The sequence below is a fragment of the Pholis gunnellus genome (genome assembly GCF_910591455.1).
Source record: "Pholis gunnellus genome assembly, chromosome: 19".
NCBI classification, from domain to species: Eukaryota; Metazoa; Chordata; class Actinopteri; order Perciformes; family Pholidae; genus Pholis; species Pholis gunnellus.
The window spans coordinates 12,540,554-12,563,577 of NC_136546.1; the positions used below are offsets into that span (position 1 = coordinate 12,540,554).

The following is a 23,024-nucleotide window of genomic DNA, read 5'->3' on the forward strand; positions in this document are numbered from 1 at the left end:
TTATTTTCATAGATTGATGGTGGAGGTCCTTGAATATCTGAAAGTCTGCCTTGTGATTACATTGCTCACAGTAGACACCACCTAAGATTTTAGCGCAAAACAATACGTTCCCTGTCTGTATGTTTTCCTTCGTAATGTGTAGCTACAGGTAGAGATGGGAGCTTGTGATTTGGCCTCACTGGGCTGCAGTGCTGAACCTTTGTTTCTGCAGGACCACAATATGTAAACACTGCTGTCGTCCTGAAGCTTTTAGAGCACCTCTTTTGAGTTTGAATCGATACTGACTTCCCTGGAATAAAAGCTCTGTGATGCTGCTGACCATTGCTCTGGACCAGTGCATTTAGTTCACCCGATAAAAATGTGCTCGTATGTTTGTGTGTGATGGTCGAAAGAGCCCTCAGCACGGGTTAGCGTTGTGTTCATGTGGAGAATCCTAATGTGCCTGAAGAGGCCTGTATCGGGGAGAAGTGGTCGAGTGAAATGAATGTGAGATGATGTGTGAAGACTGTGTGTGTGTGTGTGTGTGTGTTGAGTTTGGATGCAACGTGATTTAGAGATTGGGCTTTAAGTCAAGCCAATTACTGCATCACAACTCTCCCAGTCAGGGTTAAGTGAACTAACAGAGAGGCACGAGGTCGTAAATCACATCCCGCCATCACACTCCAAGCCGGTCCGATGACAGTCATGGTGGTGGAGGGAGAATAATGGCAAAACTAAGTGCAGCGTTGGAGCTTTAAATTTGGTTATAAAAATAAAATCCAGTAATGTGCTTTTTTTTATTTTTTAGACCAGATTGTTGAGTGCAGATCTCCTCAACGCCATTGGTGTCTCAGTTGTTTGTTCGTTTTTCACACTTGACATTTTTTGTGCTGCTCACCGTTCTTTCTGTTTTTAGCGAACTCCTTTTAAGGCCCCGTCCCACATTGAGTGGATTTTTTTTTGTGTGAGCTTGGAAGATTCGTAATGGTAAACATCTATTACCGGGATGTCCTGGATTCTACAAAGCATGTTATTTTTTTCATTATTTTTAGCCTGGAAAAAAATAGGATATCAGCCACATACTAGCTTCAATTACAGGGGCTGCTATCATCAGGGAGGACAGCTGAGCAGCTCAGGCTTCATTAAAAAAAAAAAAAGGGGGAACTGTATTCTAATTTCTTTTTTAAGCACTGCCAATCAGGAACAGGCATATTTTAATATAAAGTACACAGATGCACACGGAGCTGTGCTGCTGATTCAAATGCAAAAATGATGTGCTAATCATATAAAGCAGACTGACCCTTCATGGTTCACGGGTATATTGAGGAAAAGCATCAACTGCTGGACAATATGGACGAGCTGCTTTAGCAGAACTACAGATCCAGTATGTCTTCAGTTTGACTTTACATGTAATGAATCTGATTTTAGACGTAGACACTTTTATTTGCTCAGTAATAGTAGATAGTGGGACAATATTATATATATATTATATATAACAGCCCTCCCACGGATGACTAATCGCCTCATATTACCCAGTAATTCTGCACTTGACTTCTCATTCGCTATGGGTTCTACCGCACTGATGATGTGTGTGATCAAATGAATGTCAAAGGTTTCATATTGCAGCCACTGCAGCCTCGGCGCTTATAGTTTGACTTTGTTGCCGTTTTCATTCTGGTTGACGACATCAGTGTTGGCACTATGAAGTTATCGGCTCCCGTCGTGCCTTCGGCTGGTTTCTGGTTGTTTCCAACCGTCTGTTGCAGACTGCTGAATCTGTCAAGTCCACAAACAAAAAAATGAAACAGTATTTTCATTTTGAATCAGTCGTGCTCTTCCCTTTTCTTCTTCTTAATACAGCTGCTAAATCTCAGCGAAGGGTTAATTGGGCACCAAAAGGTGAGCAGCTGCCGACACCACTCACACCCACAGGCGCTAAATAGATGCAAATCATAGGTATGAAAATGGATCTTAGCCGTCATCTTGCACTTACCATAGATGGAGTACTGGATTACTGCCACTTAAAGGTAATTGCATGAGACACTCTGATGCATTTCTTAGGGTGTTCTACATTAAAGAGCTCATCACCGCTGTTAGAATTGTTGTATGACGCGAAAGGTGATCGTATGACACGAACGGTTATTTCATTTCTTCCACTGGAAGGAGCACTCAGGAAATGAGGTTATGCCTTGAGTGGAACCACCACCCGCTAGTGCAACTGTTTAATTCGTTGCATGTTTTTAGCCACTAGTGGCATGGCTCTAGAGATGGCAATATCGGTCTGTCCCTCGACTGGAATAGCTCAACTATTGGATGGATTGCCACACATTCATGGTCCCAAAGAGAATGAATCCTACTGACTTTGGTGATCCCCGGACTTTCCCTCTAGCACCGCCATGAGGTTGTCTTTTTAGTTTATTAGCGAAATGTCTATGACAACTGTTGAATGGATTGCCATGACATTTGGGAGAGACATTCATGTCCTCCTCAGGATGAACTGCAATAACTTTGGTGATCCCTGACTTTTCACCTAACAAGCGAACACGCTAAACTAAGTACATGTTATGCCTGCCAAACATCAGTATGTTAACTAACATTGTTATTGTTAGCATGCTGACATCAGGATTTAGTTCAGTACAGCCTGCCACAGGGCTGCTAGCGTGGCTGCAGACTCTTTATAGCAAAAATAAGAAGTAAACCTACTCCCAATTGAAGGAATTTGCTATGTTTTGCTGCTTTTGATAATGTTTTACATCACTTCGGGATCACTAAATAAAAAATGTCCTTTGAAGACGGCTGTTTCAGTTGTCATCTCCATGCTCTATTTAAAGCATCTCCATGTTCCAGCTGTAATAGCAGAAACCTCAATAATTAGACAAGCCTTTGAAAGAATCCATGAAATTGATGACAAGCTTACAAGTAATCCACAGAATTCATCTGAATGAAGACCAATCCATTCAAATAGCGCATAAAATTGATGCCGTGCCAACAATAGAAAGTTAATCATATACAACAACACTCCAAAAAGTAATATAGATATTAATGAGATGTCAAACTGCCTGCGTCTCTACGCCTGTGTTGCTGCTAAATGTGTCGGGGTATGGACTTTTTGCAGCGTATCAAACTAATGTGTACAAGTGTTTATGAACAACTGCATATTTCAAGGATCGCTTTAGTTCACCATAATTGGACAGGCCTTTCATCTCTCGCTCATGCTGATTTTGATTATGCGTCTCCTCATCGTGGCAGATCAAAGGCAGCGCTTACAGATTAAAAAGAAGACGGTATGAATATGTGCGTGTGTGCATATGTGGATCCATCCATGCATGTATGTCCGTGAATACTGAAACAGAACATCTGAGGGAACACTGATATCGGCTCCCTTTTTTCCGTGTTCGTCACTTTTTATTTGTTTGTCTTAATCCTCAGCTACGTTAACGGCACAACATTCAGCTTGAATTATGACACATCTGACAGATGCAGATATCTAACTTTGGCTGTTGGGACTTTAGAGCTACATGAAGTGATTGTCACCACTAGGGTGTAAAAGTAGACTCCAAAACAAACCAGAAAAACACAGATTTCCCATTTAGAGTCTGTATTTTAATTTGTGTCTTTAGCTGCTTGTGGAGTCCAAGTCCAACATTTACTCACATTGGAATCCTGTTTTGGTCCTCCAACTCCAACAAAATCTCTTTACTAGCTATGTCACCATTTTATGCTGGACTGGTAGCAAATCAAATCTTCTTGCTTGAGCTTCTATGAATGGAGGCACTTGCCCACATTTTTAAAGGCTGAAATAATTTGATTAGTTGTTGATTCTCAGTCCAATCGGCAGCAGCAACAACAACCCTTTTCCATTGCAGGGACTCACTTAACTCAATGTTGATGTATACACGTTGCTAAAGGAGCTTTATTCTTTATTACTGTGCAGCTCTGTTGGTGCCTTAAAGTCCCAGTGAAACAGATGTTTGAGCATCTTTAACTTCTGTACTGTGATATATTCCCCAGTCAAACGTACTATTTTTATTTATTTTTCTTGAAATTGTTAGTGAAATGTCTATGACAACTATCAAACTACTATAATGCGACGTGACTGCATTAGTGTGAAGCCATTTTGGAAATACAACTAAAGCCAAAGGGCAAAAAAGGTTAGAAAAAAATCCATTTTATGATTAAACCCTTAATCCTAATTGTCTAGTACTTTGTATTTGATTTCTGTCGCGATAGGTAAATGTGCTTTTTTTTTCAACACTCACAAGATGTTTAACAAGCCAGCAGTAACACCAAATCAATATATAGTTCAGATGCAATAATGAACCTTAGAGTTCTGTTGATGGATTCTTCCCTGCTTCTGGGAAACTGACCAAGAACATTTGCCCAAAGTGATGAGTAATGGTGAGAAGTGAGAACCCAAGTGAGGAAATGTAACATGTTCATTTTATATTTCTAAATAAAAAGAAGTTTGGAGACATTGGGTGGTATGATTCTCTAATCAGTTGGTATTTTAGTGAGACTCATAATATGTCTATCTTCTTTATCTAGCTTCTTGTTATCCTTTCATTTATACCCGTCGTGCACTATATTTACAAAGGCTCTGGTTTATGAAAGTTATGCGAACCAACTCATTATTCTCCGATCAATTCAAATGTTGTGTGGCGGGGGTCATACTTCATCATGTCACCTCTTGGCCCAGCACGCCTCACACAGATCTCCCAGGCGTGCAGAAGGATGTTTAACATGTACATTTGCAGGCACACTTGCGTAACATTTGTGTCTCCTTCAGCGCCGTTTGAGGAGTGTGCGGCGAAGCCTCGGCGGGGCTGGCCCAGTCTGAGTGTGTTTGCCACTGTTCTCACCCTACTTACCCCCCCCCCCCCCCCCCCCCCCCTCCTCTCATCTTCATTTGAGGCACTGAGCCATGGCAGGCACCACAGAGGCCCAGATGAGCACAAGCAGTTCTCCTCATCTCTCTCATTTTTCCTCCCACTCCTCATGCTCCGGCGTCCTCGGTGATGGAAGCAGCTGTTGTTTGTTCATTAACTTCTTTTAGGTAGCAGACATATCCCACCGTGTTTTAAAGGGTGTGCTCGTGCAAACACGCGCTCTCACACATTACTCACGCAAACACCTTGTTTTCCTTTTAGCACACACCTCTCTCTCAATCTCGCTTTTTTTTTTTGGTGCGCACTCATTATCTGTGTTTATCCGTCTAATTAGACCAATTGAATTTTGTTTGCTCTGAAGAGTCTCGCTTGTCGTGCGACATCGCTCCTAAAGATTGTGGCTTTTGTTTGATCAGTCGGGGAAGTCTGAGGAAGAGAAACGGCACAGGCGGATCAAACTACGGGATGTGTGTATTTTTGTACAGGCTCAGAACAATTTCCTTCTGTGCGAATCGAGGCAAAAAAGGTCATGTCTTTTCAGGCCACACACTCAATCTTTACGTCTCTCTCCCCACCAGATTCATTCGCATAACCCTCTTGGTATACTTGTGAGTGCAAGTTCAAAGCTGTGCCACCGTGGCCCGTCCTCATACGTTTGCTTGAAAGTGGATGCAATTTGCCCCGATTTCCACATTGAGGTTGTGTGTAATGCATGCAGAGACAACAAAGTTGGACGCGGTTGTGTTTTCATCCCTTCCGGTCTGTTGGGTTTGTCAGGGTATCTTATCCTGTTAACAGTGGATCTGAACACACTTTGTTAGGACCGGGAGTGAACGTCTTCTCATCGATTAGTCAAAGGGTTGTGTGACTTCTGATGGAAAGGCCGCGTAACGTCAGAACAGATTTATGTAACACCCATCAGTCTTTGTGCGCTTATACACAGAAGAGGCAAATCCTCTATAATTGGCCCTGTCAAGCAATTTGTGGCCCCCCCTCGAGATCTCATTTACAGCCTGCCAGTTTTTCTCAAATTTCATACTGTACAACACTCTGGTTCATACGGGCGTTCAGTAATGGCTACTGACCAAACATGTGCTGGTTGGTCATGCACTGTTTCAAAAGTCACCCAAAATGAGTGGGTAGGATGACATTTATAGTCACGGCCCATTTCATGTACAGCCATTAATATGTGTGCGTCTCCTCATGTGAAAATGGTTGACTATGCACTATCGAATATAAAGACAATACATACAATAATGCACATACAATTTCAATTCTTTCAAAGTGCCTACACATAGTAAAGCAGTTTTTGGTGTCGCATCCTGTTTCATGGCCATATCCAGGTGTTTAATAGTTAATTTATTTTTAAAGAATATATGTATTTTTTTTCAAACTTCATTTCTTAACCTTGAATGTTCACTGCACTGGATTTTGGAAACCCTAAAAATTCCCTTTCCTCTGGGTTTCAACAATGAAAAATGGCTGTGAAGATAAGCTGTGTGTGTGTGTGCGCGCTTGTTTGTGTTGTAGATGTTATGAACATTGAAAGGAATGATGACAGCGCACACAATTATATATATTCTATCACTTGAGTTCAAAGAGCATGTTGAGATAAATGACTTTCAGTCTATATTTCCCCAAAACAACACATGAACACACGAAGAGACAACTTTTCGACCCTTTAAAAGATAATGTTGACATAAACCTATAATGAGCTAGACTGTCTGGCTTCACAGACATGATGCTTGTCTACAGTATGTCACTATTCAACTGTTACATTCATATTTATTGGTAACAGCACCTGGTTGTTTCAACTGTTATCCCCCACTGAGTTAATAGGGTTTTTAAACTGATTGGTTGTCAGATTAATGATAACCCGTCTCACCCTCTCTTAATAATCGCCCGCAACTGGCCACATCGCTGACGTTTCGCCTCGTCTTCTTGAGGTGCGTAGGCGGTCACATCTTTCAGGGGCCATCCGGCAGGACACCAAACGAATGTTTGGAGTTATTCCAGCCCAGTGAATGTGCAGAACTCACTTCGTGCCTCAGTTGACGTGTGACAGAATCCGTCTCATTAGCATCAGGAACAAGTTGTGTACAATACGGAGTCGAGTGTGTCGCTAATCAGACTGATGAATAATTGCTGGAATTGAAAGTTAAGGGTCGTGTGGGGGTGACGAAGCATATCAACTGCAGACAGAAATCTTTAATTGCATGAATCTTTGAATATATTTTACAACATCTGCATCGCCCTCTATCTCATCCAGACAAAAGGAGTTTATTATGGTCTGTTAAGGAGTGCTGAGGCAGTATTATACAGTAGTTGCTAAAGAGTTTTGAACATTATGTTGGGAAAATGTTTTTGCTTGTTTGTAGTTTCGAGAGCTCAGGAAAGCTGCTGCAGACGGCCAGGGGACAGCAGAGCCGTAAGGCAGCTGGTGTTGTTAGAAGACTGCTCTCAAACTCTAGCGGAGGTGTGCATGCTGATGAAAAGTGAAAAAAAACAAGAAGTTCTTTCAAGTGGTCCTGATTCCTCCTCTGGAGGGAGTAGTAGTACAGGAGTGTGCCGTCGTGACTTCAGGGTTTACAATTATAGAGCTGGATCTGATCCCTAGAGAGAAAGCTGATAAGGCCACGAAGACACCGAGTATGACGTACGCTCGAGTGATTCCCCTAATTTCTGTCTCTGGGAAAGTCAATCGGGAACCACCAAGACCTGTGTTGGTGAGACGGGAATAAAATTGGGCAAAGATGATTCATTTAAGGATTAGATTTTTATGGTGACACGAGAGAACATTGCTTTTGTCACTGACGAAAAGAAGACATGCATCTCTAGAGATGAAGAGCTTAGAGAGAGAGAAACCACAGGGAACACAGGACGCACTCGCTCCTTTTCAATTTTCTTATTTTCACCTCATGCCCAGTGGAGTTAAAGTGTCTCAGTGTTCGTGCAGAGGAAGAAAATTGAGCTCAGGCGTCCACGCCGTGTGCTAAATTGTTGCACTGTGCAAACCATCTCCAGGGAGGAGTGCACTGTACGCGGATGACACTCATCAAAACCTGCAATGGATTCACAGTGAGAGGCTGAATATGAAACTAAAGTCATACATATTTGTAGCAGTTTAGACCAAGGTAAAAAACAAACAAATGCACTCCTGCTGAGACAACACCGAGTCAAATGTATTCTAAATCTGATATCAGGGATTACATACCATAAAAGGAGTGATTTCACTCAACAATAGCACATGGTTAGGAGCTTGTGGTTAGAAATGGCAGCATGCAGTGTCAATGTTAAGACAGTAACACAAGTGGAGAGAGATATATGAAGAGCAACGTTGAGGGAAGCCGTGCATCGGGAAGGGAGGAGGACAAATGAAGACAGAACCTCCAACCAGAGTCCTGCTTGAATGATGGGTGAGGTAATTTATCTCAGCACGACAGAAAACACTGTGATATAGGCCGAGACAGCTCTCCTGCAGTAAACACTCCAGGAAGTAATGAGCCAACCGTCAGCCAGTGGTTGGGGTGATAGGAGGGGTGGGGGGGGGGGGGGGGGGACGACCTGTGGAGGTTAGATATCTCACTCACCTCGCCTCAACAATAAAATAACTCAGGAGGAGGAGGAGGATAGAGAAGAAATAAAAAAGATGAGTAGGATGAAAAGGAGGTGCTGAAAGTGAGCGATGGAGGAGGAGGAGGGAGAAGGATAGAAAGTGTAGTTGGCGTTAACAGGAGCAGAGGAGGAAGACGATCGTGACTAAGAGAAGCGCTGAAAAGTTGCTATGAGGGGTAGGGTGGAGCAGCGTCGGCTGTATAACTCATCATACACTTATGCGCCCACCATTTCAGTGTCATCTCTTTTTCAGCACAGGTATTTCAAACTCTCTTATTGTGTATTCATTGAACGATGCCAGCTTTGTTTTTCGCTTGGCCCGTTGGTATGAATCCGATAGTTTTTTGTTTTGGAACCTCCCCAGGGTCTGACTGAGAAACCTAGAAAGTAATCACAAAGCAACGCGTTGGAACAGAAGGGAAGGTTTGGCATATTCTGCTGAGAAAAAAAGAAAATATCCAGCCTGTTTAGATTTTCAAAAGGTAACATTCAAAGAAAAATGTGTACAGTGGGAAAGACCAAACAGCCTGGGTTGCCAGCATGATTTACAGCACATATTATATCACATACTCTTATCTTACCCATCATGTCACTTCACACTTTATTGGACATTGACTCAGTGCCCAACAGGGATGTGCTCTTCTCAGTTTGTTGCCGTCTCCTCCTCACCTCTGTCAGGCCAGAGGAGTCCGGTTTGAATTGTTTGCACAATCTAGTCTCCTCACCGAGTCTTCCTCCTTTTGACCATCCTTTCACCTTTAATCAAACCCTGTCTTGTTGAATCCCTCCTCAGCGTCCTCTCTGTGTCTTTTTTTAAAAACTTCTTAAAAGTAGTTTTTACACTGTTTTTTTTTTTATTGCCTTGATTAGACTTGACTCCAGAGGTGGAACAAACAAAAGTCCCCCAGCTGGACTCATGCTGTTCATGGTCAGAGCATTAAACCTTCAGACCAACAGGGCTCCCCAATCGTTCGTTGTTAAAGAAAGTTAGAAAAAGTTCTCTGATATAAAAACAGTTCCAGAGCCTATTTTTCTTGTATAAAGCTTCATGTCCCTAGAAATGTCTGTGTTGTACTGTAACAGCGTAGCGGTTGGCGTTGGCTTATCTTTCCCCTCAACTGCAGCGCTGTTGTTGAGTCCCACCCAGCGGCTCGTCCCTGTGGGACCGGACAGGAACTCGGTCTGTAGCATTTGGGCACTCACACACACACACACCCACACAAACACCCCTACGCTGTGTGATTTTTGGTTCATGGAAATGGGAATCATCTGACATGAAATGGGCGCTGCTTGTTCTCTGTTTGCTGTTTTGAGTGCTTGATTCCATTGGCATGGTATTCTTTTCGCTAAACAGAGACTGAGACAGAACGGAGGGGAAAGTGTGTCTTGTGGTATATACAGTATAATATATATAGATTTTAACTGTAATGAAGCTGTAATTCTCATCCGGACGTCATCTCAGACTCCCATCTGGTCTATCTTTGAGATCAATAGAGCAGTTAATTGAGGGTGCACAGAAACTGTCCGATTATTTTATCTCTTAACGCTCAAAGCTGAACCTTTTACCCGCGGGGTCGCTACGACTGGGGAAACTCTTCCCCTCCATAGAACAACGTGAACCCAATAAATTCTCTCAGGGGACACCAGAGCTGAACAAGCACGTCTCTAACTTCAATAACTGGCAGTTGTAAACAACATGTGAGGAGCAGGTCAGTGTTTACGAACTCACCGTGTCCAGAGACTTCCTATTTGTATCTCTGAATGGTGTTTTTGTGTTTCCTCTGTTTGTCCCTTGAAGGCAAAGATCTGGTGGAAATGCAGAGCAGAATTAATATTTCATTCATGTATTCCCCCCCCCCCCCTCTTTTTAAACCCACATTGAGTTGATACAGGGCGTATATTAAAGAGGATGTGTGGGTGGCAGCGGTGATGTTGATGTTCACAGCAAAGTATCTGATTACCAGGTGGATTTTGGGGCTGTTATCAGAAACTACGGAGGAATGTTTTGTTTGGTGGAGGTGGAGGGCAGAGGAGGATTTGAATACAACCCTTTCCCACGCACGCTACCTGTTATCTCTGGTCCCGAAACAAACCATTCAAATGATTGGAAAATAACCTAATAACCTGAGGTAATCCCGTCATGCCTTCGTAGCTAAACGCTTCACGTGTTTTTTTTTACCGTTGCTTTCTTGAGGGCATTGTGCCATCTGTTCTCTTCCTGATATTATTGCGGTCTCTCTCACTTTTTCTAAATTACCTTTTCATTCATCTTTAATGGAAGTTCATCATAATCTTCATTAGTTTCTGTCATCTTGCTTCAAGCCAAATACCATTGCTGTTTTTTTTTTTTTTATAGTATAATGACAATACTAGTCATTTTCCTAGTTTTCTTTAGTTTTCCTCTCTGTGTGTTTGGGTTAAATTGTGTCGAGATAGATTGTGTTGCACAATATATTGTTAGTGTTTTAGCTTCTCTATCGTCACTCATCATCTTCCCCCTCCAACAAAGAGGTCTTAGTTACGATGCGTGGTGGTCTATTATTTAGGCATTAGCTCCATAACTCTGTGTTTTTGTTCACACAGGGGTTTTTTTTCTCTACAGCGGGTAACAGCCCTTTGTTAGCTCAACAGTCTAATTGGTGCAGTCACATAACCTTCCGAGGCCCCGTTCCTCACCATCAAACACAACAGGTGGCCCGCTCCTATCTCCGCCTGTTGTGGAGGCGACGGCAGCTTCAGAAGCAATCACGTCACAGAGACTTTTTTTTTTTTTTTTATTGCTCCCTACGCGCTGACGGACCACCTACCGCGGTCAAGCGCTTCTGTTCCCAATAGGCACACCACTTCAAATAGTCTTGAGCACTGGGGAGAAAGGGGAAGAGATGCCCTGCCGGAGTAAAGCAGTGATAAAAGAAAAGAGGCACGGGCAGAAATCTAGTGAAGAGCCGGCTGATAAGAACTCACAGGGCCCCACAGCAGGCATGTGGGTTTTAAAATCCAGTCAATTCAGCAAGTTTATTCTCTTCAAAATGTAGCGAGTGGAAATCTTTCTGCTTAAAAGGGTGTGTTATCCAGGAATTCATTATTCCCTGTCCTTTTGGAGACCTCAGTTTCAGTTTTGAACTGTTAGAAGTTTCAACGCGTTTTTTTATGAAATCTAACCTCGTTTTGATACTGTTTATGATCGGCATTATTCCAGCAGAAGGCATTCAATGTATTGTAATGTATTCTCATTGTGGAACTAGTTCCGTCTGCTGTGTTGTTTTGCCTCATTATTTGGCGTTTTCCTGGCTTCCTCTCGGATGCGTGCTGAAGATCATGCACCTGGTTGATACGTTTTCTTGATAGAGGTTGACGCCCTGAAACGTCTCGCACACATCAAAATAAGAAAACACCGGAAGAGGACGGGGCCTCTGCAGGTACAGACACCGCCACACACACACACTTATAAGTGACGATCGAGAGAGATTATTTTCTTTTAGAGTTTATAAATTGTATCGTCGGGCAAAATCCTACACATTGTGCCTTTTAAAGTTATTGCTAATACAAAATAACAAAATTCTACTGCTGCTAGTTCACATTAACACCATTCATTAAACAGTAAGCAGTCACAAGCGCTGACTGTTGGTGCGGCCTCTTGCACACAACCCCAAAGCCACCGTGTTCATTTCCTGCACAAGGATTAGTATCTAAGAGCCTCTGCATTTCACCTCTATCTTTAGGGCATCTACAAAGTGTCTTGTAGAAACACAGAAGGCCCAACAGAATCAATAGCTGATTATCAGGCAACAGTACACTGCGCTCCCAATCAATTTCAATTTCCCCTGTTCAATTTCTCTTGCGTATGATTACAAGGATGACTCGCGGTCCATTATTGGATTCCCTGGAATAAGTTATTAGTGATGCGTGTGACCTGTGACTCCAGTTGTCTTCTGTAATGGCAGCTCTGTCACATCAGCGGCGGTCAGCTGTCAATGGACACGCTTTCTAAAGTGCACATTAACAATTTCGCCGACTCAGGGAAATGTTTTATTGCTTTGACTTTGCTGTTGGCTTTGTGCTCGTTTCCGTTGCGCTCTTCTCGCTCTCTTGTTTTGTTTTTTTAAGGAGTTCTCCTGAGTTTTGATCTGGAGTTGTGTTGGCGTACAAAAGTTGAGATTCAGTCGGTAAATCCTTCACTAGAGTCATGTGGACAGCCTTCGTCAGATAAAAGCCATCTGGCAGTGTGAGCCCAGCACTGAGATATGAAGAGTATAAACATACACACACACACACACCTTATGTATGACTCTTTTCCTGGGAGACGCACGGGATGTGAAAACGTCATGCGGTTGACGCGCACATGCTATTGAACGGCACCATTTTGCCAATGCTGTTTCATCCACTCTTTCCCTCCATTCTTCCTCCTACCCACCATTCAAACTGAGAGCTGCACTAACCTTGTGGCGACTAAAGCAGAGAGTGTTCAGGCTGTGACGACTGAAGCTACTATTCGCTCTGTAATCGCGTTGAAAAACAGAAAAGAAAGGCGTACATTGTTGAGTGGTTAAAGACCTACTACCACAGCAAAAGTGACTAAATAATGAAGTGTATATTTACTTTTGAATGAAGAGCACTAGTGCCCCGTAACATACATGAAGAGCGCTTTCATCTTTGCACACCCACTGTGATTTGTTCCGCAGTTTGTCTTGCTTGTTGTACCGCCGAATGAGCGGCAAAGAAGAACTACTCCAGCTACTCTGTCTGCCAGTGACACACACACACACACACACACACACACACACACACACACACACACACACACACACACACACACACATATGCTGTGTATACAAACAAAGCCAGGGCCCTAATCTCCCCAGATGGGTGCTGCCCTCCTAACAGGAAGAGGAGTGTCAGTGATAACCTTGGGGCACAGGAAGTGACTTCACTGGATGTGGCCTATTTGTGAGAATTATCGTGGAATGCTGCAGCTACATTGATTTTTGTCTGACACTAAATTGTAGAGGTAGGAAGTCTGGATTAGATGGGATGAATCTTAAGTGATCCGACTGGGGAAAAGCCTCAGAGACAGGTCCTCCTGTGAAATCGGTCTCTCGCTCTACTTGTGTATCTGTGTTTGTGTTTGTTCACTGTGGTGTTCACTTGCTCTGTTTGTGATCTTGCTGATACGGCTGCTCCACTTTATTTAGACGGTATGGCCTCTGCTCCCTCTTGACATCATCGGAGACAGCAAAACTCTTCCGCTGTTGCTCTTTGACTCGTTCACATGTTCCCTTTTGGCAGTTTTCTCTTAAGTTATTATTTTTTAAAGCCAAAGTGGTTGTTAGTGAGACGAGGTAAGCTGCATTTGAGGATTGGGCAAATACACATTCTCGTCTCTTGCTTTTTTTTCTTTTGTTCAGATCGTTCCCTTTGAACAGTGTCTCTTCTCTTTTGAAGAGTTAGTGGATGAATAGAAGTGGCCTCCCTTTTCATAATTATTTATGACATAAAGGCTTCAAGCACAACCTGGATTATTGGTCCAAGATGTCTTTTCTTAAAGCAGCAATATTTTTACTTTCAGCAGAAGAATATTGACTTGTTCAGCTTTAAAGGTTTGCGTAAAGAGCACTTCTTTGTCAGATTTGAAGGCCAGAATGTCTGAATAAGTCACAGCCCTTGATGCAGCACGTAGCCTCTGCAGACAGAAGAGTAGAGCGACCACAGCCGTGATGGAGAGGACAGAAAGAACGGGCTTTTGACTCAGTTGGCCGGTACAAAATGTTACGCTCCGATGTTTGTTCTTCCACTCTGTTACCCTGACTTTACATCGGATACATTGTAGTTTCCAATTAAAAATCGCAACCTTTTCTTTCCTCTCCTTCCTTTTCTCAGCTTTGGCTCTTAGTAATTATAGGCAGATATACCGTCTTTTGACATGTTACATAATATACGTTACTCCTCAGTTCTCGTCGTCACTGCCTCTCTCGGCTCAATCAGTCCCATTTTCTTTCCTGAGGGATTGGAACCGTTCCATTCTTACCCCTGTAATGGTCCTAATCCGCTTAGTGTAGTAATGTAGCCCAACGTTAACCCCCAACGTCTCCTGCCTTAAGCTCCACATATGTGCGTGTTTGCAATCTTAATAAGTGTTTGTGCGAATGATAGAAGTTGCTTGCACTAAGTTGAAAACCCTTGGTAAGCCAAAATTGCCAAACATGTTTCACAAAAAGGTTGTTTCATCTCTTTTTTTTCTTTTCTGCTTAATCTCAGCTTCCACTCATTGTTGAATTAGTTATGCTCGTCAAACGTGCCAATTCCCACCAGTTAATTTCACATCCTTCGCTGGAAAGCCATCAAATAGTATATATTTGTCGGGCGTAGATCAAAAATGCTGTTTTAAGGGCCTCGAGTATGTAAATATTTTTAATTAGCTAAGCGCACTTCAAAGTCTTTCTGTTATGAATATGCAACGTTGTATTGTATCTTTTTCTTTTTTTTTTTCTCAGTCGACAGCCATCTGTCTGCGTGTCTTTGATGCACACCACATGTCTACCCTGCTGTTCAAAATGCCAACACACACTCTCTCACACAAACTGGCAACACAAAGACTTCCACATACAGGTTTAATATATGGAATACATTTGAATGGAATACTTGCATCTCTTTTACATAGCCCTATAGACCATAGCTCCTATACCCAAGCCTCTCCAAACATGTTATTAATAGATTTATTTCACGTACTCTGCCTTTATTAGGAAGGAAGTAGGAACCGCAGGATTCGCCTAATGCAGTCCTCTGCAGGCTGATGGTATTCACATTATGGGATCTGAACCGTAACGGAGTTCAGTAGTTCCTGGAGTTAACATTTTAAATAGGAGCTGACAAAGAAAGGTGTTGAACATTGATTAAAATGCATGAATAATGTCCTCTGTACAGAAGATTATGTCTGCCCTGTCCTTTGTTCTTTTAACAAAACAGCCATATTTTCATCACCCCTGAGCCAGACAGGTAGAACGTTAGTGGAGCTCTGCTCACTCGGCCCTCTGCCCTCACTTTCTTTCTTCTAACTCTCACAGACACACTTTCCTTTTTTTCTCCTACCTTCTTGCACTCTGCTCAATTATCCCTTTTATCACTTCCATCTTTTAGCCATTCTCTCATTTGAATCCTTTTGTAAAAACTAAAAAGCATGTGAAGTTCTTACTCTAAACTTTCCTCTCTATACCATGCTCTCTGCCCATACAGGCCTCAGGAAGTGGGTGTGTAGTCTGTTGAGTTAGTTTAGGGGGGGAGAGAGAGAGAGAGGTAGGCAGGCAGGCAGGCAGAGGAGGGGAAAGGGAGGATACTGATCAAAATAATAAACAGCTGTGTGAAAGAGTGAGGCCAGTGGCCAGAGAGAGCGAGAGCAAGAAGAGAGAGGGATGTGAACACCAGTACGAGTGTTTCTTTGACCCCCTAAGGAACAAAAAGCCAAAGAAGAAACAAAACTTTTTTCAGAAGTTTCCTCGTCCCACTGGAGGGGAGGTGGGACAGCGAACGGGATGACAAACGAGTCAACCTCTCCTCCCTCTCAAGAGGCAAAGAGGAGATAATCGGCAGAGCTTTCGACTCAAAGAGGCTGACGAGTCGAGACTACCGACCCAGGATCGAGACGCCAAGTCCTGAGGCAGCTCCCTGCGAAAACACGTGGCTCCAGGAGAAGAAGAAGGCATTCTTTGACTGAGTGGCCCAGTCATGGGAGTGATTAGGAGGGTGTGATAGAGTGAGACCAGACCGGGGCTGGAGACCCGAGGGGAGTGGGTAGTAAGGCAGACACTGAGGTGACTCTGTCTCTTTGAGCACCGTTACCGCTCACTCAGGGGAACGAGAGGGCGAACCATGTGCCTCTTTGTGCTGCTCCTCTTGACCTGTGTGGAGTTGTGTGACTGGCAGGAATAGAGTGCCTTTTTATCCGAGTAATTGAGAGCAAATGCCGCAGCCCTGACCGGGGTTGGACTGCCGGACATCGTGTAAACAGCTTCCTTCATGCCCAGAGGGGAAGTGCAGGAAGGGAAGTACGGCGAAGTTGAAGTTGTCCTCGGCCATTCGGAGGTCTACATCAGGCGCCCCGGCCCTCAAGACACGAAACGTCTCCCTTTTGCAGACGTCCGCCTGAGATTTGTTGGATTCCTCTCCCAGTTTTAGTGCCCCATTCCCGGCCAGAGGAAGTCAGCTGTCAGCCCCCAGCCTCTACTTTGTCCATCCTACAGTGGCACCAATCGTCCCGTTAATCCTAGTCCCAGCTCTGAAGCATGACTGCAGGGTAGCTGTCAACCCCGACTCTGAGCATTGCTGCCTTTCCAAAGAGGATGCTACGAACATGTGGCGGGATTGGGCGAGCACACACACCGCCACGCATGCCCAAGTGCTGCCGGGGGGTGTGTGAATTGCCTGTTTTGGGACCGCGAATCGACTTTGACCCTCTTGCTTTTGAATTCTTTACAACAGCCGGGTTTCTCTGTGGTTGGATTGAAGTTTGTTCCTACTTTGGATTTAGTATTGATCCCAGCCTCGACGTTGAAGGTATCCGTTTTGACCAGAACCGCTGGAGGACTTAACTGCCTGCGCTGACTCCTTGCCGACCTTCCATCTGTTTGACAGTAGAGAGCATGTAGACACCGGAGGGAGTGGGAGGAGTCTGTGCGCACGCTCCACTATGATTGGCTTGAACTTCAGCTTGCAGGAGCTGCTCAAAAAGCTTGAACAGGTATAAGTTTACTGGTCTTGGGATGTGTTTTTGGTCTCACAGTGGCTTCTAAGTCTTTTTAACACCATGAATGCAAACACAGTCACCATTGATTCTCCTTCTCCCCTCGTGTTTGTAGTCGTGGACCTAATGTATTCAGCTTCACAAGGTCTCAACAGTCATCATTGCACTCATTAAAATGGTATAATCAGTTCTGGCCTGCTTTGCTAGCGCGCTACCATGCAGAGAGAGAGTCAATCCATTAGTATAGAATTTGTCAAAGCAAACCTTTACAGTAATTGTGTTATTAAAGGCTAAAGACAAACATGGCTTCGCCCAGTAAGGGTCCTGTTTGTCAATGTGAAATACTTATTTTGGGCAAAAGGACATTTTGTTTGGGTGTATTTTACCTCAGCCACAGCTTAACTGTGTGTTTAATGCTTGTATTCTTCATAAAGCTCTAAGTAGTAGTTTTAACCTCAGTTAAAATTAGAGAGTGTGTCACTTCCCATCTGCGCTCCAAGCAGCCCACTGCCAACAAATCTTTATCACTCATTAAAGTGTGCATGAGATTCAGAACCCATTAACCTTTCAATTTCCCTCCCTGAATTAGTGTTTCACTTGAGTCATTAGCTCTCCGTTTGTGATATGTATGTATGAGTGCTTTTTTTATTTTTATATTTACACATCATATCTTCAGTGTCTTCACGATTAGCCTAAAGCTGTTGACGTGAATTTGAGATCCTTTGCCGGGACGGAATAACCCCAGTTTGAGTTCATTTCTATCAACAAGCCATGAATAAATCATAGAATAGTGGCAAACAGAGACTTTTTGTGTGACCTGTGGCACACAAATGTTTTCTTTTTTGGTAGTGTTTGTGTATGTGTGTGTGTGCTAACGAGCAAGAGAGAGAGAGAGAAAGTGATCCATTACCACACTTAAGCCCCCCAGGACACACACTGACGTACATAAACCACTGGCTCAAAGTAGTCTTTCAGTGGGTGAAATTAAATTTAAAGGGAGCTTTGTAAATGAATATATATGTGCCTCTGTGTGCCCACACAGTCTGTGTGCCTTCTGTGACGGTGTGAGAGCGTGTGCTGGTGTGTGTGTGTGTGTGTGCAGTCAGGATTACGTCCAGTGGAAGTAGAAGTCCTAAAGACAACGAAAAGGGAAGCACTTGGGTAATGACTTGAAACACGGCCAGCTGGCTGAGTGACAGAATGACTCTTTCTTTCACTCTTTTGTCTGTCCTTCCATCTTTCTTTTCCTATATGTCTCTCTCTCTCTCTCTCTCTCTCTCTTTCTGTCTTTCTTACTGTCTCTTTCTCCTTCTGCTCATCTGTCTCTCTCTCACTGTTCCTCTCTTCTATGACCTTTTAAGAGGCATTTGATTTGTGTCAAAAAGCCAGCGGGTGATTATCCTGACAAATCACAGTGGAGGGATTTTCTTCAGCCTTTGGTGAAATGGCTATTGGCATTCAGTAAATTGCAGCGCGGTGCCACGGATGACTGTGGTAATTGATAGTTGTTTTGAGAGTGGTCTGGTTCTACTGTAACCGGATTGTATTTTCTCCGTTTATTTGTTCAAGAACACAGTTTGCGGAGAAGCGGAGCTGCGTGGTCACACGCTCCGCTTACTGTACCACATGTTGTCATGTGCACCGAACCTGCATCCACTCTGTGTCCCCCATGTGATGTGCAACATCCTCAATCCCTTCAAGGAGGCTAAAGTAGTCCCAGCGTGATATCAGCGGAGTACAACACATGCAAAGACAAATCTGGTCTGCACACGAGATGCAACATTAACAATACTGATACCGGACATCGGTCCGGTGCTGACTCAAATTGCTGGATCCGGTATAGGTGACGGTTGCCTTTCGCATAAAAGAATGGTCACTTCCACACAGTGAGGCACACGGCTTATTCATTAAACACAGGTATTGGATCGGTACTCGGTATCGATAACCAAAGACCAGATCTCGCTTAAAATGGAGCTGCAAAAGCCGGATCAGTGCATCCCTAGTCTGCACTTGCCGAAAGGCTCCCTAGCTGGCGTGAACATGACTCTCCAGCATCGCAGCTCCAGTTACTTTGCGCGTGTGTCAGACACCATAATTCTCGTGGTGTCTCCGCCTTCATTTAAAAGCCTTGAATCCCTTGCTGGGTAGGTATGTTTGTATGATAATGGGGGTTTCCATTACTGTATGTTCCCTCTAATATATGTTATCTACATGAGTAAGTATGCAAGAACATAAGTATCTTGCTGTTTGTGTGATTCGGCTGGTGATGAACAGTCACTTTTTGGATTTACAGAATTCAATTTGCAAACTTCACTTAATTTACAGATTTGTGAAAGCTGAGTGCACTCTAATTGCCTCTTAATAACCTCTGTTGGTAATTGTAAATGTGTTTTAATATTGCAGAGACTACAAGGAAACAGTGCAGCAACATTCCTCTCATTTTCCTCGATAAGGCAGTTTGACAGGAATTGTAAAAAGAAATGGTTGACTGATTTCAGTAATTTCCCATCTGTAATGCAACAACGTGATGGATACACAAGCAACAACCGCAGGCACTGAAGACGGGTCATTTCGCACACAATGACCACAATATTTTGTATATATTATATATGCTATATGTCTCATTACACTTCTCTTATCTGCACTCATTTCTTCCCATTTGCAAATCTGTCTCTGTGCTGCAGGCAGTGTTACACTCATCCGTGTGGTATTGGAGTCGTTTCTTTATCTGTAGTTCAAATGGGTTGAACTGAAGGGAGTCCCACCAGCGAGAGAGAGAGAGAGAGAGAGAGAGAGAGAGGGGAGAAAATGGAGCAGTTTTACACATCTAAAAATAAAACATTTGACAGGATCCTCTTCTTGCGTCATCCCCCCTTGTGGTTCCACCCTCACACACAAACACTAACACATACCCTTTGAAATGTGGTTGTGTAATAGTGCAGCCTTGTTAAGGACACTCGTATACATGGAACAATTGTACTGTGTCACATTGTAATTTAGTAGCATCTTGCAGACGCACATAATCGCAGTGTTTTGGAATAGCACTGCAATGCACTAGTATTGCAAACAGTATCCCAGCATCAAATGATCAAAGCTTGATTTGGTGATGCCCTGGTTTAACCTTATGCAGCATTAGTATAGAGGCAGACGTTGCCTAGGGACTTGCTTCTGGTAGGCCTTGGAAGTCAGTGAAAGGGTAGAAGCTAAAATCTTTTTAGTCAGAGTCAGAAAGTACCTTGAGGACATTTCATAAAAACATAAACTTCTCTGCCCCCTGGAAATGTTGTGTGCGGTAAGCTGTGAACTCCCTCAAGATCAGCCCTTACGACAAAATCCAACGTTATTTTCGGTTCTTAAATACTCAGCTGTTATAGCCTAAAGACTCTGATGTCCACATTTTGGATGAGTTTGTAATAATCCTGCTTGACTGACTGCCCTTGACCGTGAATTTTCTCAGAGAAATGGTCACTTGTGACAATTCTTTTTTTTGTCCGTGTATTTGCAGGACATCCAGGCTGAGATCGATGCCCACAATGACATCTACAAGAGTGTGGACGGAAACAAGTCGAAGATGGTCAAGGCTCTGGGCAGCTCGGATGAAGCTGTGTTCCTCCAGCATCGACTGGATGACATGAACCAACGCTGGAGCGACCTGAAGGCCAAATCTGCCAACATCCGGTCAGTAAAACTTCACCCAGTGCTTACAAATGGAATGTTTGTTTGCTGCAGTGTTTGTGGTCAAGCAGCTCAGATTTCAGTTTTCTGCCCTTCAGTTTACTACTTGAATCAGCCAGTGAATGGCACATTGCAGAAGTGAGTGTCTGAAGTGTAATTCCAGTATAATTCTAACGTATTAAAAGCACAATAACAAAAAAGAAAGGTTGCAAACGTGGAATTCCCACATCAAGCAACTCTCAACTCTTTTTACTCAGCAATGCACTTAACTCTGCGTTTTAACTCATAATATATCTCCCATACTGTTGACTTGGGTATTCACTGCTCTCCGCTCACATGTCTTGCATCCATGGAAAACCACATGTGACATACTGCATGTTGTGTAATCTTTACATAGGTTGTTGTGTTTCCTGTCAGCTGCATGGATACAGTAGCTCTTGTGTTCCACATGTCCGGCGTGAAAGCACAGGGATGAGATACAGCTCCAAAAGGACATCATAGCTGCCACAGTGGCACATAAACTTCTGACGACGGAGACAATGCCGCGTCAGCTGCAACCTTGGCATAGATAAATAAGATTGGCGATGCAGAGGGTGAAGAAAGTGAAGGTGGAAGTGAAGTTGACAGGGCCAGATGGAGATCAAGAAAACAAGGACGAGGGAGGCTGGAGAGAAGCAGCAGAAGAGCACAACAAAGCTTCAGGGGCAAGGGGAGAATGGTTGGAGAGGCTGAAGAGGGAAGGGAGAAATAACAAAAGGTGCAGGAAAGGATTCTTCCCTGGAAAGTCCTTGGGTCAAGTTCAAGCGGCGCAGACGTAATGGGCTGGACATGTTCCACAGGAAGACAGGCGAGAGAAAAATAGACACTGAGAGATCTGTCTGTGTGTGAGATGGGGCACCAGGTTTGTTGATTGAATATAGCCCATTATGCCTTAATTGCAGTACATGTGTAATTACGGCTAACTCAGCGAGCGGCAATAGGAGGTCTCTGCACACTGTGTTCAGAAACATTATGCCTAGAGGAAAACTAAAGTGCTTATCAACACATATTGCATGCATGCTACCACCCACACAATTAGCGTCTAACTTGTGTTCCCCTTTATGAATAAAATCTACCACTCGAGTGGTCAGGGATCAGGTTTTTACAGGGCTTCTGTAGTAATACATGTTTTTTTTCCGTTGATTTCTTCTTTCATGTTTTTATAAGCTATGAACTTTTTAAAATCTTCAGCTTCCTGGTTCTTGCTGTGAAGAGGGTCTCTGACCAAAAGCTTGCTGTATAAAAAGATTTTGCATTGATTTTAGTGCGAGGATGCTTTTACTTATTTAAGCACACGAGAGTTATAGCTCCAGCGTCTCAGCAAGTCTGATACCGGGTGAGCTGTGCTCTATTCTTTATACAATCAGTTTCTTAAAAATAAAAGAATAAGTGTCATTACTTCTGTATAAATGAATAAATGCCTGTCTCTTAAATACACAGCTTTATGTCTGTACAAGGCTGTATAGGCTTCAATAGTGAGAGTTTAAAATGCACACAGTATAATAATAGAGTAAGCGGGTGGTGTATGTTGGCAGAGCCCATCTGGAGGCGAGTGCTGAGCGCTGGTCTCGTCTGCTGGGCCTCCTGGAGGAGCTGTGGAGGTGGATCTGCACAAAGGATGAGGAGCTGACCAAGCAGATGCCCGTCGGAGGAGATGTCCCCACTCTGCTGCAACAGCAAAACCACTGCACGGTACGTTGTGTCGCCACAGGCAGTGCTCCTGTCACTCTGGACTAGATTCATCAGACCTTGACCCCCTTTGTTTTCTTCAACTTTCCTAAAAGTTGAGTATTTGAGTTCTTCCCAGATGAGAAAAGCATTGCTACTGCATAGGTTTTAGCATTTTTGTAACCATGTATTAAAGGCCCTTCTTTAATGTGCTATCAAGGCATTTAACCTATTCTGCCTCATTAGGCTCATTAGGCTCTTTGGGTGTGTACTGACTTATCTCAACCGAGTAGTTTTTATTAGGCAGAATAAATAAATACACCTATGTGGGTTTACAGGGCCTTTTAAGTCAAAGGCAACTGGATGAGAATTGAAATAAGCATCATGTCGATGGCATTACTAGGACTTAATTCTATTTGACTGCTAAT

General features: G+C 43.4%; 1 protein-coding gene across 2 annotated transcripts in view; it reads left to right on the forward strand.

Annotated features, from left to right (window-relative positions):
* The window catches only part of utrn (utrophin), a 162,094-nt gene that overhangs the window by 76,784 nt on the left and 62,286 nt on the right, over window positions 1-23,024 (forward strand). For both annotated transcript variants that reach the window (XM_079180292.1, XM_079180293.1), the window contains exons 56-57: window positions 20,720-20,892; window positions 22,464-22,620. In XM_079180292.1, coding sequence (XP_079036418.1) covers window positions 20,720-20,892; window positions 22,464-22,620 — 330 coding nt within the window. The remainder of the gene's footprint in view (window positions 1-20,719; window positions 20,893-22,463; window positions 22,621-23,024) is intronic.